This window comes from Triticum aestivum, chromosome 6A (assembly GCF_018294505.1).
Source record: "Triticum aestivum cultivar Chinese Spring chromosome 6A, IWGSC CS RefSeq v2.1, whole genome shotgun sequence".
Classification (NCBI taxonomy): Eukaryota; Viridiplantae; Streptophyta; class Magnoliopsida; order Poales; family Poaceae; genus Triticum; species Triticum aestivum.
Genome location: NC_057809.1, coordinates 165538074 through 165556344, shown reverse-complemented (window position 1 = coordinate 165556344; position 18271 = coordinate 165538074). Strand labels below are relative to the sequence as shown.

The window sequence follows — 18271 nt, the reverse complement described above, 5'->3', positions numbered from 1 at the left end:
GGATGTCTTCGTTTTTCCGGTTGTTTTAGGGTGTTGTAACACCCCCGATGTCATGCTACAGTCTCATGCCTAATGATGCTATGTCATCATAATTATTTTACTAATCCTCATTTTGTTTCAAACCAAACTCAAATTCAAATTGGAATGTCAAGTCGAGTTATAATTTTATAAAGCAGTAAATTAAAAATGTCCCTTAGGTTGAAATTATTCACTACATAATCGTCATACATTAACAAACTTTTTTTGAAATGTTTAAAATGCACATGGATATTAAACAGTGGACCAGAGGCACCCATTTAGCCCTTTTAAATGCAATTATAATTTAAATGATTTCAATGTGGCCCCAAACATTTTGTGCCACCCCAAAAATTTGTGCTTGATTTATGTGCCAAGTTTTAGTTATAGCAAAAATCGTTTGCTGCATAATCTAAATGCAAAAGAGTGGTGGAAATATTACAGGAAATAAAAGGGAAAATATGGGAGACTGAAAGAACATGCGATGCCCCCATGTTTGGTTTTGGTAATTGATGACAATCTCTATGGACTAATGGTTGCCTTGAGTTATATTTGAAGGTTTTGTCCATAGGCTTTTCTTGGAGTACATGTGTTGGTTTCAAGGAGAGTTTGTGTCGACCAAGGTGCTATTCAAGGAATTACCTAAAGATTGGTCTTGTGAGAGGTCGATCAAGACTAAGTTAAAGAGTGAATCAAGTTGATCAACCCACAAAGCGTAGAAGATGTACCGAGAGGGATCAAGTGATCCCATGGTATGGTAAGCATTGTCAATTACGCTTTGAGTACTAACCCATGGTCTTCGTGAGGATTCTTTGTGGGGTTAGGTTGCGGTGTGCAAGTTCAAGTGGAGCATCACGAAGAGATCAAATGCTTGAAGCTTGCCGTCCTTTGTGGTGACAATGGACTTGTGAAGATGTGCGGAAGAGTGGCTCACCCATAGTGGAGTATGGGGGAGCAATCAACTAGTCTTCATCAAGTTAACCCAATCAAGAAAGTGTTGGAAATATGCCCTAGAGGCAATAATAAAAGTATTATTATTATATTTCCTTGTTCATGATAATTGTCTTTTATTCATGCTATAACTGTATTATCCGGAAATCGTAATACACGTGTGAATACATAGACCACAATATGTCCCTAGTGAGCCTCTAGTTGACTAGCTCGTTGTGATCAACAGATAGTCATGGTTTCCTGGCTATGGACATTGGATGTCGTTGATAACGGGATCACATCATTAGGAGAATGATGTGATGGACAAGACCCAATCCTAAGACTAGCACAAAAGATCGTGTAGTTCATTTGCTAGAGCTTTGCCAATGTCAAGTATCTCTTCCTTCGACCATGAGAGCGTGTAACTCCTGGATACCGTAGGAGTGCTTTGGGTGTATCAAACGTCACAACGTAACTGGGTGACTATAAAGGTGCACTACAGGTATCTCCGAAAGTATCTATTGTTTTATGCGGATCGAGACTGGGATTTGTCACTCCGTGTAAACGGAGAGGTATCTCTGGGCCCACTCGGTAGGACATCATCATATGCGCAATGTGACCAAGGAGTTGATCACGGGATGATGTGTTACAGAATGAGTAAAGTGACTTGCCGGTAACGAGATTGAACAAGGTATTGGATACCGACGATCGAATCTCGGGCAAGTAACATACCGATAGACAAAGGGAATTGAATACGGGATTGATTAAGTCCTTACATCGTGGTTCATCCGATGAGATCATCGTGGAACATGTGGGAGCCATCATGGGTATCCAGATCCCGCTGTTGGTTATTGACCGGAGAACGTCTCGGTCATGTCTACATGTCTCCCGAACCCGTAGGGTCTACACACTTAAGGTTCGATGACGCTAGGGTTATAAAGGAAGTTTGTATGTGGTTACCGAATGTTGTTCGGAGTCCCGGATGAGATCCCGGACGTCACGAGGAGTTCCGGAATGGTCCGGAGGTAAAGATTTATATATGGGAAGTCCTATTTTGGCCACCGGAAAATGTTCGGGATTTTTCGGTATTGTACCGGGAAGGTTCTAGAAGGTTCCGGAGTGGGGCCCACCTGCATGGGGGGACCCACATGGACGTGGGTAGTGGGGGCAAGGCCCCACACCCCTGGTCAAGGCGCACCAAGATCCCCCCTTAGAAGGAATAAGATCATATCCCGAAGGGATAAGATTAAGATCCCTAAAAAGGGGGGATAACAATCGGTGGGGAAGGAAATAATGAGATTTCTTTCCTCCCACCTTGGCCAACGCCCCAATGGACTTGGAGGGCAAGAAACCAGCCCCTCCACCCCTATATATAGTGGGGAGGCGCATGGGAGCTATAGACGAAGTTCTGGCGCAGCCCTCCCCCTCTCCCAAGTACTCCTCTTCTCCCGTGGTGCTTGGCGAAGCCCTGCAGGATTGCCACGCTCCTCCACCACCACCACGCCGTTGTGCTGCTGCTGGATGGAGTCTTCCTCAACCTCTCCCTCTCTCCTTGCTGGATCAAGGCGTGGGATACGTCACCGGGCTGTACGTGTGTTGAACGCGGAGGTGTCGTGCGTTCGGCACTTGATCATCGGTGATTTGAATCACGACGAGTACGACTTCATCAACCCCGTTCACTTGAACGCTTCCGCTTAGCGATCTACAAAGGTATGTAGATGCACTCTCTTTCTACTTGTTGCTGGTCTCTCCATAGATAGATCTTGGTGACACGTAGGAAAATTTTGAATTTCTGCTACGTTCCCCAACAGAAAGGTGGTCCAACTTGAGGGAGTCAAGATCGTCTTCATCTAGCTCAAGTGGACCATGTGCAAGGCAAAGGTTTGCCTTGGATAGGTTTTCTATTTTACCGGTCTCATGATGGTAGTTGGGAGACTGGGTTATAGGATCGATTGCCGTACTATCAAGGGGGGCTCTCGATGAGTAGCTTGATCGTATCATTCGCTGAGAGCTCAAACCATTGCATCCTTGCATCAGCTTTCTTGGTTATTGTTTGGTTCTCTTTGAGAGTCTTAGAGCTTTTGGTCATCTTGATGACAAGCTTGAGTTCATCGGAAACGGAGTTCTCTTGCATACTCTATGATGTTTTCGTTGTTGGAGGTTTTGCCGGTTCTTCTCGGTTGAAGGTTTCACTCGCTGTTTTGATGCTACTCGTCGTCTTGTTTCCAACAAGCTTGAGTTTGCTCAATTCGGAGCTCATATGCAGAAGTTATGGCCGTTCTTGTTCTCTTGAGTGTGGTTTTGTCAGGGTTTGCATTGGAAAGGTTTGGGTGGATTCATCACATACACGTCTCCTTCTTTTCCCCTCCTTCTTCCTTGGAGCTTCCTCCGTTTTCTTGCCTCCCTTGTGTGGCCGCCGTTGTTGGTTGCGGTAGTACTGCTCCCAGGAAAGCGGTAGTACCGCAGGTGTCCACGGTAGTACCGCTCCCCTGGAGCCGCACTACCACTGCCCACCAGGCTAGTGCCGCCCCTTTGCGGTAGTAGGAGCGGATGTAATTTTTTACATCCGCACCTACCGCGGTAGTACCGCTTTCGCTGTGCGGTAGTACCGCGCTATGCGGTCAGGCAGTAGTACCGCCCCTCGGCAGTACTACTGTGTCGGGTTTTTACTACTTCCGTTTCTTTGCGGAAGTAAGCACGGAAGTTTCCCTTTTCCCCTGGCTGGGACTTTTGCCTCGCGGTAGTACCGCATGGGGGGCGCGGTAGTACCGCGCGTGCGGAAGTTCCGCCCCCAGCTCCTATGCGTCTGTTTATCGGTTCTGTGTTGGGGTTGCGGCAGTACCGTGGGTCGGTACGGTAGTACCGCACAGCCGTGCGGTAGTACCGCTTGGATGCAAGCAGTAGTACCGCGCGGCCTTGCGGTAGTACTGCTAGCCAGGCACGGTAGTACCGCTAGCCGCGGGCTGGTTGGTGGGTAACGGTTGGATTTTCCCCACCTATAAAAGGGGGTCTTCTTCCCCATTGAACATTATCCTTTGAGCTCGTGTTCTTCCCCCATTGTTGACCTTCTTCGAGCTTGCTAACTCTCAATCCCTCCATGGATTCTTGCTAGTTTTTGAGGGAAAAGAGAGAGGAGATCTAGATCCATATTTCCACCAATCACTTTCTCCTCTATGTGAGGGGAACCCCTTGGATCTAGATCTTGGAGTTCTTGGTGTTCTCTTTCTTGTTCTTTCTCTTATTTTCCTCCCTAGCATTAGTTGCTTCGGTGGGATTTGAGAGAGAAGGACTTGGGCACTTCGTGTGCCCTTGCCATTGCATTTGGTGCATCGGTTTGAGTTCTCCACGTGATACGTGGAAGTTACAAGTTGAGAAGCTTATTACTCTTGGGTGCTTGGTACCCTTGAGCTTGTTCCTCTTGGGTGCTTGGGCGCCCTAGACGGTTGTTGGTGTTCGGAGCTCAATCATTGTGGTGCAAAGCTCCGGGCAAGCGTCGGGGTCTCCAATTAGGTTGTGGAGATCGTCCCGAGCAATTTGACGGGCACCGGTGACCGCCCCCAAGGGTTGCCAAAGTGTGAGGGTTCGGTGACCGCCCCCAAGGGTTGCCATTTGTACGGGTTCGGTGACCGCCCTCAAGGGTCCCTTAGTGGAATCACGGCATCTTGCATTGTGCGAGAGTATGAGGAGATTACGGTGGCCCTAGTGGCTTCTTGGGGAGCATTGTGCCTCCACACCGCTCCAAACGGAGATTAGCATCCGCAAGGGTGTGAACTTCGGGATACATCATCATCTCCGCGTGCCTCGGTTATCTCTTACCCGAGCCCGTTACTTATGCACTTTACTTTGTGATAGCCATATTGTTCTGTGTCATATATCTTGCTATCTCATAGTTGCTTCTTGCTTAGCATAAGTTGTTGGTGCACATAGGTGAGCCTAGTTGTTTTAGGTTTTATGCTTGGCAAAATAACCGCTAGGTTTATTCCGCATTTGTTCAAGCCTAAACCGTAATTATTTTAAAGCGCCTATTCACCCCCCTCTAGGCGACATCCACGATCTTTCAAAGACCTATTGTGCACTTAGGCCTGCTAAGCTGCTAAGCTATAGTGCGGTCGAGCCCACTTGGAGTCTCCCCTCTCCTCTGTTCACAGAACAGGCGCAACTTCACATACTTGAAGGTCAGCTTCATAAGTTCAAGATGAAGGATGGTGAAGGCGTTTACTGTAGGCTTGCACTCATCATAAAATGAGATTGTCGATTGGGGTTGTGAAGAGATGACGAACAAGTTTGTCATGAAGAAGATCTTATAAGAGCATTAGATGGCAAGTATGACACCATATGCAATCTTATCCAAATGGTGCCAAATTACAAAGATCTCATGCCTACTAGAGTGATTAGAAGGATTGTAGGTCATAAGACAAATCTTAAGCATAAACATGAACTCCATTGCCAATCATCTAGTAGTGGTGCTTACAAGGCCACTACTGACACTCCCAACTCTTTGAGTGAAAAAGTAAAGGTCACTAGTGAGGAACTTACCATCATGGTCAGCAACTTCAATAAGTTCTACTCCAAGAACAAGTTCAAGCGCAAAGATCAAAGCCACTAAAGGTCAAGAAACGATGATTCAAGATCTAGCAATTATGAGAGGTATTACTACAATTGTGAAAACCCTAACATTTAGCCTCCGATTGTTCAGAACCTTCCAAAAGAAGAAACCAGTCTCCTTGAAAATAAAGAATAAATAAGGATGACAAAAAGGAATGAAGGCATGAGAGACATAATGATACACAAAAGAAATACAAGTACACCAAGAGATGCTCCAATAAAAGATCACACACAAACATTGGTGAGTGGGTATCCAGCTCAAAATCCGAGACAACTTTTTACCGAAAAAGGCTTTCGCCCCACTTTATATATAAGCAAACCACCAGAGCACAAAATCCGACACAAGTTCACCACACACACGCACACACAGAAGTAGCACAAGACAACACAAATGGGTTCTGGTGAGGGCACAACTCAACAAGCCCTAAGAAACACACACACCGAAACCCAACAATGAGTGACACGGCCTCAGCAGGCTAATCTGGCTCCAAGGTGAAGGAGGAAGCGGGGGCACCAAGCGGAGAGCCATCGAGCGAAGGTCGGCGATGATGGTTGTCGATGTCAAAACCGGGGGATCTCGGGTAGGGGTCCCGAACTGTGCGTCTAAGGCGGATGGTAACAGGAGGCAGGAGACACGATGTTTTACCCAGGTTCGGGCCCTCTTGATGGAGGTAAAACACTACGTCCTGCTTGATTTATTCTTGATGATATGGGTATTAAAAGAGTTGATCTACCACGAGATCGGAGAGGCTAAACCCTAGAAGCTAGCCTATGGTATGATTGTATGTTATTGTCCTACAGACTAAAACCCTCCGGTTTATATAGACACCGAAGAGGGTTAGGGTTACACAAGGTCGGTTACAAAGGAGGAGATATCCATATCCGTACTGCCTAGCTTGCCTTCCACGCCAAGTAGAGTCCCATCCAGACACGGGACGAAGTCTTCAATCTTGTATCTTCATGGTCCAACAGTCCGGCCAAAGGATATAGTCCGGCTGTCCGGAGACCCCCTAATCCAGGACTCCCTCAATAGCCCCTGAACCAGGCTTCAATGAGGATGAGTCCGGCACGCAGTGTTGTCTTCGGCATTGCAAGGCAGGTTCCTCCTCCGAGCACATCACAGAAGAGTTTGAATACCAGGATAGTGTCCGACCCCGCAAAATAAATTCCACATACCACCGTAGAGAGAATAATATTTCCACAAATCTTAATCTGCTGACACGCTTTTGCAACATGACATCAGGCCATGGCTTAGTGATTATTCGAACCGTTTTTCTTCAACCAGCTCCACACATAATGCAAGGCGGTTTCTTGACACGTCTTGTCAAAGCAGAGATCGTGTTCCCCTAATTACGGGATTCTCATCAATACGGTCGCGGGTAATCCAACCGTGCCTAGGACTCCTAGATTTTAGGCAAGTCCCAAACGGCTACTAGGAGGACGCTTGATATTCACCCTCTTTATAAAGGGACAAGACTTTTACTTTTTTCCCTCCCGTGCTCAATCGAATCCTTCCCCCGCCTCGAGTTCTAACACCCAAAGCCCAGGTCAGGTGCTTCGGACCTTCAATCATGTCCGGGTCTAGCCTTCAAGGCCGATGGATGCCCTCCTCTGTTACGGAAGAGGATATCAAGAAGTTGAGGGAGGCCAGATACCTGACCGCCGAGGTTTCGCATCGGCTGCCTGCCCGAGGGCAGGTCGTCCCTACTCCCGAACCCAACGAGAACGTTGTGTTCATCTCCCACTTCCTCCGAGGTCTAGGCCTCGCTCTAGATCCCTTCGTTAGGGGTTTGATGTTCTATTATAGGCTAGATTTCCATGATCTAGCCTCGGACTCCTTTCTCCACATATCGGCATTTATTGTCGTATGTGAGGCCTTCCTCCGCATTACCCCTTACTTCGGCCTGTGGCTTAAGACCTTTGACGTGAAGCCGAAGATGGTCGAGGGGCAGCATGTGGCGTGCGGAGGCGCATTAATAAGCAAGATCACTGGAGCTCCATGGCCAAAGGGTTCCTTTCCAGAGGTGTCCGGATTATGGCAACGGGAGTGGTTTTACATCACAGCTCCCAGAAGTGCCAAGTGGGTGGCTGCCCCTGCTTTCCGCTCGGGCCCTCCACCACAACTGATGTCATGGATCAACAGAGGGCTGAGCTGGGGTCCAGCCAAGGACGTGCCCATATTGCAAAGCCGTATTCAAGATCTCTTCGAAGGAGATTTCAGTCTGGTTACAGTGGTGCAAGTCATGCTGGTTCGTCGAGTCCAGCCTTGCAAACGCCGGCCCCTACGCATGTGGGAGTTCAACCCAGAAGGACCGCGCACTATTCAGAATTTCCTCGGCCTGATGTACGAGGAGATGTATAAATCATTCTTCGGACCCCAAATAGAGTGTCCGGATACTATCGAGGACGTGGGCCTGAGCAGCAACCGCACCGCCGACCAAGTAAGTAATCCTCTAGCCAAACACACCGTCTTTCATTTATCATGACGTCATTCTGAGAAATCGCTCTTTGACCAGGACTGGCTAACAAAGGCGAAGATGATTCGGTGTTCGGCCCCCCTTCCTGAGGGTTTGGACAATCCGGTACTGGAAAAGATGCTCGAGCTAGCACCTTTCCCAGAGCCCTCAAAGGAAGATAAAGGGGGGAATAATGAGGGCGAAAGCGGGCCTCCATCGCTACCAATTCCAATCGAGGGAATGAGCGCCTCCGTGAAGGAGGATAACCAAGGGGAAGAATCTGACCTTCTCTCGCTTCGGGGAAGGAAGTGGACTGCCTCTGAAGATCCGGAAACCAAGGTTTCCAAACGAGAGAAGAAATCTCCACCAGAGGGTCCTGCCTTGGAGGGTGCTCTTGCCGCACAAAGTCCACGCAGGGATCAGCCCTCTAACAAGCTGTAAGTAATCAAAAAGTACTTTAATAGTGAAAATATACTACCTTATCTCTGAGGAAAATAACCGAAGCATTTATCTTGCAGTTCGGATCTTAGCCTTTCTCAGCAGAGCTCGTCTTCGGGGGATCTTCTTCCGGAGATGATGGAGAGCAAAACGCCTCCCCCGGACTCCCCCGCTCAAGAAGCGGGCTACCTTGAAGTGTCGTCACGGAGGGCCTCGCCGGATCAAGTGAGGCCAGAAAATAATCCTATAGTCACCCGAAGTCCCCAGTATCCGGCTCTTGAAGAGAGCAAACAGAAGAGTCCGACACCGTCTGGTATGCGGTCGGACGTACTGAGGGAGCTGTTGGAGCGAGCGGCCATCTCAGAAGAACACCGTATGTTGATGGGTATGGTGATGAAAAGAATTTCGTCCGCCGAAAGCGGGTTGCATGAAGCCTTTATGAGTCTACTGATGGGCTTTGAGGTACGTGAAATGATATACTTTTTGATAGTACTGCACATTTTTAGGTGTGCCCTGTGTAGATAGTAGCCCCTAAGACTCTAGTTGGCGTCGAGAACGGCGGCAAACAGAGGATCGTAGTCCCAAGTAATAACCAAACCGCCTTCATGTGCAGGTGGTTGAAGCTCCGGTGGCTAGCCGGACTAATGAGTTTGCCGAACTAAAGCGGCAACTGGATGCGGCAGATGCCGACATCGAGCTTGTTAACAAGCGGCTTGACGAGGCACAGGGTAAGTGATGTTTTTCTGGTGAATGTCACATAGGAAGAGCAGCGTAACGCCGGTATCTTTAATATGTTGTGACTGCAGATGGAGCTGCCACCGTGGAGACCCTTCAGGCGGAACTTGCTCGAGCTAAGGAACAAGCAAGAATTAGTAATGCGGCCACTTTAAAGGCGGCCGAAGAGTTAAGAGCCGAAAAGGCTGCACATTGCGAGAGCAAAGACAAAATGGCCAAGATGGCTGTAAAGTTAAAAGACACTACCGACCGTTGTCAGTTCCTTGAAGAAGAGAACCGAGCGAAGGCGACGGACCTCGAAAAGGCCACGATGGCGTCCAAAGACACCCGCTCTGCCATGAGGGCAAAGAAGGAAGAGCTGCATGAAGCTGGTGATATTGTGGCTGGGAAGCCCTTTTTGATGCGGAGGAAGTTCGGAGATCCGCGGTATGCCCCTCTGGATCGGCTGTGGAGTTCGGCAGACGCATATCTGGATTTGATGGCGAGTGCTGTCGATGCGGCCGAATACTTCCGAGATCAAACAGATCGTGAAGTGTACAAGCTATTATGGTCACAGTTTAACGTTCCAGAGCGTCCGCTTCCACTAACTGATCAGCTTTCCGAATGGGCCGAACTCAATAGATTGTCCGTACTTGCCATGAGGTCCGTCGTAGATCATCTGTGGCCGGAAAAGCCGAAGCCGGACAGCTATTTCAGCTTAGTGCATCAGTTCCTTGGTGCGGTGCCGCGCATCAATGCGATGAAGAGGTCGGCGTGCATAGAAGGCTCGCGGATGACCCTTGCCCGTGTCAAAGCATACTAGGCGGAGATGGATGCTACCACTGTTGCGGCGCAGGATTCGGCCATAGATCGAGTGGCTGCCGAGCACTATTTTGAAGAAGTTCTTGAGGGTGCTCGTTTGATAGAGCCCAATGCTCGAAGAATATTATGTTTGAGTGACATGTATTCCCATTGTAAAAACAATGTTTTTATTAAATTTATCAAGGCTTTATTTATACTTTTTCCCGAAAGTAATATGATGCCTCCTGTGCGGCCGTTTATGTATACATGTGTATAACCTGAAAGATTGCAGTCGTCGGCTTCATCCCCCATGCATATAATGCGGGGGTGTTCGCAGAAGACGCGTATTCACACTTAATCCAACGTCTTGGTCCTAGTAAGGAGGTGATGGCGCAGCGAACTAGGCAACTAGACTACAATGCTTTAACACTTTCACTTAGCCATAGGAGTTTGACAGTGGGGCTACTATATAGCCCCCTAGTGGCTCCGCACTCATCCGAATTCGGGGTGCGTACATGCCTGGCCGGGAAACGACCCTTCGTTAAGGCGGAGGAATTCTAACATTCCGATAGGTCATCGAGTGGTTGACCAGTCTCACGCTATATCATGACAATCAGTTTTCGGCTTTCTCTACTGAGGTGCTTGTCCGGATGAACCAGGGCACAATCGCAGTAGTTCTGCTGGTGCCGCCTTAGCCGATAGAGCGGAACGTAAGGCAGCAAAACACAGGAGCCGGGCAAACCCAACATTTGACCAAAGACATGATTCAGAGCTGATGCATATAAGGCCAAACTCGCGACGCCGAACACTCCCTAAGGTATTCGGTCTTTATGGTGTAAACCGGGGCTAAACAGTGCCCTTTGTAAGAAGCCCCTGGTGTCCAGGTACGTGCATTATTCTGATGTGGCCACATGCCAAGACGTCAGCATCCTTCTCAATAGTACTGAGAATCCGAGGGATGTGTATCAACAAGAGACAGTAAGAAAGGTTTACATAGGGTCTTAATCTAAAAAGAATCCTTGGAACGGGTCCCTGCTGGACGTCTGCGCCTGTGTCTCCGTTGTGCTGTATCCTGGACGGGTGTAGCATGATGCTCATCTGTAAAAGAGAGGAACTTAGGTGAAAAGTTGTCGTGCAAAAAGCTAGGTTTAAGGAAACCATGTACAATTCAAGATGAGTAAAAATTGCCACTTGTCTGCGCGCGTTGAGCCCCTTGTATTTGTATAGGGGTGTGGCCGTCAAACCTGTATGAATTACATATAGCTGCGTCGGACTCGTCTAACCATGTCCGTAGTCTTGACGACCTATCGAATGCTTTAGTTGGTGAGGCGGTGTTAGTGTGCGGCTGCCAAGGCAGCCGCACTCTCTTCGACGCGCAGGGATCGCTCAATATTTCCATTTACTATAATGATGCTACGTGGACCGGACATCTTAAGCATGAGGGAAGCGTAGTATTGCATTAAAGCGAGCGAAAGCTTCGCGTCCAAGTAGTGCTTGATAGCCACTTTGGAACGGAGCAATGTGGAAGGTTAAATTTTCACTACGGAAGTTATCGGGGAAGCCGAATATAACCTCTAGTAGCAGGGAGCCCGTGCAATGAGCCCCTGGGCCTGGCATTACTCCTTGAAAGGTAGTATTGCTGTGGCAAATTTTTGTTGGGTCTATCCCCATTTTGCGGACTGTGTCATGATATATCAGGTTTAGACTGCTGCCACCATCCATCATGACTCGTGTGAAGAGGTATCCATCAATTATTGGGTCTAATACCAAGGCAGCCCATCCTGCACGCCGGATACTTGATGAGTAATCCCGATGGTCGAAAGTGATCGGTTGAGACGACCAGTGGCAGGACTCCGCGGTGATAGGCCCTTGGGCATATTTCTCTGGGAGTGTCGCTTTGTTTCTCCCCTTGATCACGTGTAACACGTTTACTGTTTTGACTTCTGGTGGAAATTTCTTTTGTTCCCCAGTGTCTTGCTTGAGAGGCTCGTCCTCGTCTTCGCTTGGTGTATCCTCCCCCTTGTGTACGGCGTTGAGCTTGCCGGACTGGTTGAAGACCCAACATTCTCTGTGGGTATGATTTGCAGGTTTATCGGGGGTGCTATGGATCTGACATATTTGGTCCAGAATTTTGTTTAGGCTGGACAGTTCATCTCTGGCGCCTTTAGAGAGCAGCTTTTGCTGACCTGGCCGAGAGCTTCTGAATCCGGCGTTTACCGCCGTGCTCTTCGGGCTGTCTTCTTTATTCCGACGCTTATTATTTTTACTGCATCGTGATTTCCCGTTTCCATCTCTAAGTTCGGATGTACTTGGGTCGCTGGTGCTGCATCGGGCTAGCCAGCTGTCCTCGCCCGCGCAAAAGCGGGTCATGAGGCTTGTTAATGCTGCCATTGTTCTCAGCTTTTCTTGGCCGAGGTGTCTGGCAAGCCATTCGTCTCGGACGCTGTGTTTAAAAGCCGCCAAGGCTTCGGCGTCCGGGCAGTCGACTATTTGGTTCTTTTTAGTAAGAAACCTGTTCCAAAGCTTTCGGGCTGACTCTCCAGGCTGTTGAGTTATATGACTTAAATCGTCCGCATCCGGAGGTTGGACATAAGTCCCTTGAAAATTTGCCCGAAAAGCGTCTTCGAGCTCTTCCCAGCTTCTAATGGAGCTTTCGGGGAGGCTTTTAAGCCAGTGCCGAGCTGTCCCTTTGAGTTTGAGGGGTAAATACTTAATGGCGTGGAGATCATCTCCTCGAGCCATATGGATATGGAGGATATAGTCCTCAATCCAGACCCCAGGGTCTGTTGTTCCGTCGTATGCCTCTATGTTTACGGGTTTGAATCCCTCTAGAAATTCATGGTCCAGCACCTCGTCGGTGAAACATAGGGGGTGTGTGGCACCCCTGTATCTGGGTGTACCGCGTTGTTCAGATGTTTGTTGTGTTGCATCGTATGCTGGAGCGCGCTTGCGTGGTCCATAGATGGATCTGGTTGCGCCATCCTTTTGATGCGAGCCCTCGCGTGGATCGCGTATTGGCTTATGTGCGGCGTTGTTTGCCGCTCTATGTTGGCCGTGAGGTCGTTTATCCGGCCAGATGGCCGTTGATCTAAGGCCTTCTCATCGAATTCAGGTAGCAACTTCCGCTTCGGGTAGCTCTTGGTGGGGCGATTACCACCATACTTCGTTGTTGTGTTGAGTACTTTACTCCATCTGATTCTGAGTGTGTCTTGCGTAGCCTTGAGCCTTTGCTTCTGCTTTTTTAGACTCCTCGCGGTGGCAACAAGCCTTTGATGGGCATTCTGTTGCTCCGGGTGTCTGTCCGGTGTGATGTCGTCCGGACTATTATCTTTGACAGAGTCGGGTTGTTCGGTTTGACTCTCCGTGTTGGCGTGGTCTGGCAATGGTTCACCCTGCTCTAACGATGGGTCTATATGATCGTTGTTTCTACCGAGGCGGGATTTGGAGCGGCGCTTACGCCGCCGCTTTGACTGCTTCTCGAGGGGACAACCCTTCGTTGTGTCCTTCCGTTCCTCGTCGTCGTTTTCTTTTGGTGTGTCCACCATGTATACGTCATGTGATGAAGTGGGCGTCCAGTGCCCTGTGGGCAGTGGTTCCTGTTCGTCTCCTGCATCGTCGTCCATACCGTCGATGTCTTCGGAGTCGAAGTCGAGCATGTCGGTTAAGTCATCGACAGTGGCTACTAAGTGGGTGGTGGGTGGGCGGCGAATTTCTTCGTCATCCGCATCCCAATCCTGCCGGACATAGTTCGGCCAGGACTCTCCTGACAAGGAGAGAGACTTTAATGAATTCAGTATGTCGCCGAAGGGCGAGTGCTGAAAGATATCCGCGGAGGTGAACTCCATGATTGGCGCCCAGTCGGATTTGATAGGCACGGGCGCAGGCGGTTCGGAGTCCGTGGCCGGGGCAGGATCTGGTAGTTTGGCAACACGGCTCTCGTGAAGGGTAAGGTCGATATTCGGCTCGATCGCCGCTGAGGATACGGCCTCCGTGACGGGGTCTATCCACCCGTCCATGGATGGCGCAACTGGCTCCGAATTGAGGCTCGGAGCGGCTGCCGGTGCGATCTCCTGAATACGGTCCGATGGTAGAGCTAAATCGTACTCATCATGACCGCATGGCGCACAAGGCAGGGGCTCGAATCCGTCGAAGATCAAGTCTCCGCGGATATCGGCCGTGTAATTTAAGCTTCCAAACCTGACCTGATGGCCAGGGGCATAGCTTTCGATTTACTCCAGATGGCCAAGCGAGTTGGCCCGCAGTGTGAAGCTGCCGAACACAAAGATATGTCCGGGGAGAAAAGTATCACCTTGAACTGCATCGCTATCGATGATAGAAGGAGCCATCAAGCCTAACGGCGACGACACAGAGGAACTCTCAATGAAAGCACCAATGTCGGGTGTCAAAACCGGCGGATCTCGGGTAGGGGTCCTGAACTGTGCGTCTAAGGCGGATGGTAACAGGAGGCAGGGGACACGATGTTTTACCCAGGTTTGGGCCCTCTTGATGGAGGTAAAACCCTACGTCCTGCTTGATTTATTCTTGATGATATGGGTATTACAAGAGTTGATCTACCATGAGATCGGAGAGGCTAAACCCTAGAAGCTAGCCTATTGTATGATTGTATGTTATTGTCCTACGGACTAAAACCCTCCGGTTTATATAGACACCGGAGAGGGTTAGGGTTACACAAGGTCAGTTACAAAGGAGGAGATATCCATATTCGTACTGCCTAGCTTGCCTTCCACGCCAAGTAGAGTCCCATCCGGACACGGGACGAAGTATTCAATCTTGTATCTTCATAGTCCAACAGTCCGACCAAAGGATATAGTCCGGCTGTCCGGAGACCCCCTAATTCAGGACTCCCTCAATGGTGTTGATGGCATCTCGGCCGGAGGGGCGGCTAAGCGGCCTCCAGTGTTGCAGGAAACCACACATTTTGAAAACTGCGTCAGTGGCACGTCGGAGAGGAACACGCTGAATCACAAGTTTATTGGAGACAGTCCAGAGAGTCCAGCGAGCACCCCAATGGTCAACCACCTAATGTGGCGGGCCAACGAAGGGACGGACTGGATCTCTACGAAGAGGTCGGGGACGTTGGTATGGCACCATTGACCACCTACAGCTTCGTGAAAGCAACTCCAGAGGAATTGAGCCGATACACACGTGAAAAAGATGTGTTTTGAGTCTTCCACCGTGCCGCATAGGGGGCAGATCCCGTCCCCAGGGCCATTGTGCTTGAGACCTCCACCCCTGAAGGTACCCGACCCCTAATCCATTGCCATAAGAAAATTCTGATCTTGAGCGGCAGCCTAATGGCCCACACATGGGTGAGGGCATCAGGAGCCGTCGACGTGGCAATGGCCTGGTATAGGGATCTGGTGGAAAACCGGCCGGAGGGTTCCAGGCGCCAAGACATGCGATCCGTAGTATTGTCGACGTCGGGAGTGTGGAGGGCGATGCATTCCAGCATCTCTTCCAAGCAACGAGATCAGGGGGACCAAAAGGTCGGCGAAACGCAAGGTGCCCTAAGTCCGAAAGAGCGACCTCGATCGAAGTCCTAGGCTCCACCGCTATGGAGAATAAAATCCGAGACAACTTCGAAGCTACATACTATTCCAACTCTTCGTGGGTATCAGTGACGCGTCAGTCCGAGACAACTCCGAAGCTACTTACTAATCAGAGACAACTCCGAAGCTACCTACCACTCCAACTCTTCGTGGGTATTAGTGACGTGTCCTACCTGACACACACCACGGGTATCTTCACATATTACCAGTGATGTGTGCCACTCGAGCACACCACTGGTGAGCTATCTCCTATGAAGGTTTTCTAGCATGGGCAGTAGTGTATTCTCAATGGAGCCATCCAACAAAAAAAAATCAACAAAATTTCTGAAAGTTTAGCGGGTATCAAAATAGTTACGACCTCAAAATTTTGGCCTATATTCAAACTAATTTCAATCCAAATTCAGTCTCAGTCAAAATCTCTTCAAATTAAGTGAATTTTGTTATACCGCATTCCCAAAGAATTTTCAACTTTTCCAATTTTTCGGGTATTCGAGTGAGTTCAGAAATTTATATAATATCGGTATTTTAAATCTTGCCGTCCGCAATCATGTTTGGAGACCCCACGAGGGACCCAAACTGGACGAACGCAATCTTTATGAACACTATAAAATGCTGTCAACTTCAGCGTAGCGACATGAGCACCTAAGATTATATACTACGTACTCCCTCCGTTCGGAATTTCTTGTCGCAGAAATGGATGTATTTAGATGTATTTTAGTTCTAGATACATCCATTTTCGAGACAAGTAATTCCGAACGGAGGGAGTACTTTCAAAGCGTAAAAGTGTGACGAGAGGCATGAAACCCGCCTGGCCATGGATGCGTGAAGCGTGCACAATCAAAAGCGTCTTTTTCCTAAACAGCAGGCCGGCGTGAAATCGCGCACAACACAACAAGTCTCGCCACTGCTATATATACGCCCATGTATCCATTTCAAAACGCATCGAGCAGCTCAAGCGTTCAGAGCCACACATCTTCTCCTGCTTCCAGAGTTCTTCCGGTCACCAAGAAGCAATTGTAACATGGATGCCCAGAACAAGGAGGTCGCTGCTCTGATCGAGAAGATCGCCGGTCTCCAGGCCGCCATCGCCGAGCTGCCGTCGCTGAGCCCGTCCCCTGAGGTCGACAGGCTCTTCACCGCCCTCGTCACGGCCTGCGTCCCGCCGAGCCCCGTCGACGTGGAGAAGCTCAGCCCGGAGCACCAGAGGATGCGGGAGGCGCTCATCCGCCTCTGCTCCGCCGCCGAGGGGAAGCTGGAGGCGCACTACGCCGACCTGCTCGCCACCTTCGACAACCCGCTCGACCACCTCGCCCGCTTCCCCTACTACAGCAACTACGTCAACCTCAGTAGGCTGGAGTACGAGCTCCTGGCGCGCCACGTGCCGGGCATCGCGCCGGCGCGCGTCGCCTTCGTCGGCTCCGGCCCGCTGCCGTTCAGCTCGTTCGTCCTCGCCGCGCACCACCTGCCCGACGCGCAGTTCGACAACTACGACCTGTGCGGCGCGGCGAACGAGCGCGCCAGGAAGCTGTTCGGCGCGAGCGAGGACGGCGTGGGCGCGCGCATGAAGTTCCACACGGCGGACGTCGCCGACCTCACGCAGGAGCTCGGGGCGTACGACGTGGTCTTCCTCGCCGCGCTCGTCGGCATGGCGGCCGAGGAGAAAGCCAAGGTGATAGCCCACCTGGGCGCGCACATGGTGGAGGGGGCGTCCCTGGTCGTGCGGAGCGCGCACGGCGCGCGCGGCTTCCTGTATCCCATCGTTGACCCGGAGGACATTAGGCGGGGCGGGTTCGAGGTGCTGGCCGTGCACCACCCCGAAGGTGAGGTGATCAACTCTGTCATCGTCGCCCGTAAGGCCGTCGACGCGCAGCTCAGTGGGCCGCAGAACGGAGACGCGCACGCACGGGGCGCGGTGCCGCTGGTCAGCCCGCCATGCAGCTTCTCCACCAAGATGGAGGCGAGCGCGCTTGAGAAGATTGAAGAGTTGGCCAGAAAAGAGCTGGCCTTTTGATTCGAAAATGTGCGTGCTGATCATCTTTTTTTTCGAAAAGGGCGTGCTGATCATCTGTCCTCAACTCGTCATTCTGTCGCCTGCATCGTGGTAAATTTCCTACTCGTGTGTTGTTTTGATGTTTGTGCCTGCAAGAAATATGCGTTTCTGCCTTGTGGAGTTGTGTTGTTAATTTACACACGTTACATGTAGTAAGTACTACTTGTATTTGTACCTGGAGTAATGGTATGTAAGAGAAATAATGTGTGATTTGAAGTGCAATGTTAAATATACGGGTTTGCTATTTAACAGTCAAGTGTTTTTCAATTCGTCAACATTCAAATTTGTGTCCGTCCGTTCTCGCGCGGAGATTCGCGCTGGTTTTCTATTTTTCTTCGTGTTGGTGCCCTGTTTGCTCCGGTTTGTTTTCTTTTAACGGGTTCGGTTTTTCTTTGTCTCAACCCGTAACCGCACCCGTCCTATTGGTTTTTGTCATGTTTGAATTCGGAGTGGATGTCGTTCCCCTTTCGTTTGGTCATTCTGTTTCGATAAGGCTGAGGAGAAAACTCGAGCGGCGGCGGAGAGGAGGCGAGGAATAGCTCGAGCGGCGGCGGAGAGGAGACGATTCATGGTGATCCCGAGCTATTCCACTGTTGGATTTTGATCTCTCCTCCCTTTTCTCTTCGTTACTCAGCTGCCGAGGTTGGTCCCCCTTGTCTCTCGCGTTCCCCGTCCTGTAGTTCCAAATCTAG

The 18271-nt window shown here is 50.0% G+C and overlaps 1 protein-coding gene across 1 annotated transcript; it reads left to right on the top strand.

The window, feature by feature from the left end:
- Positions 1–16472: 16472 nt before the first annotated feature.
- Positions 16473–17828, top strand: LOC123130517 (nicotianamine synthase 1). Its single transcript, XM_044550397.1, has one exon. The coding sequence runs from the start codon at positions 16551–16553 to the stop codon at positions 17538–17540; it is 990 nt and encodes a 329-aa protein (XP_044406332.1). The 5' UTR covers positions 16473–16550; the 3' UTR covers positions 17541–17828.
- The last annotated feature ends 443 nt before the right edge of the window (positions 17829–18271 follow it).

Coding starts and splice junctions, on each gene's coding strand:
- LOC123130517 (XM_044550397.1), top strand. CDS start 16,551: ATGGATGCCCAGAACAAGGAGGTCGCTGCTCTGATCGAGAAGATCGCC.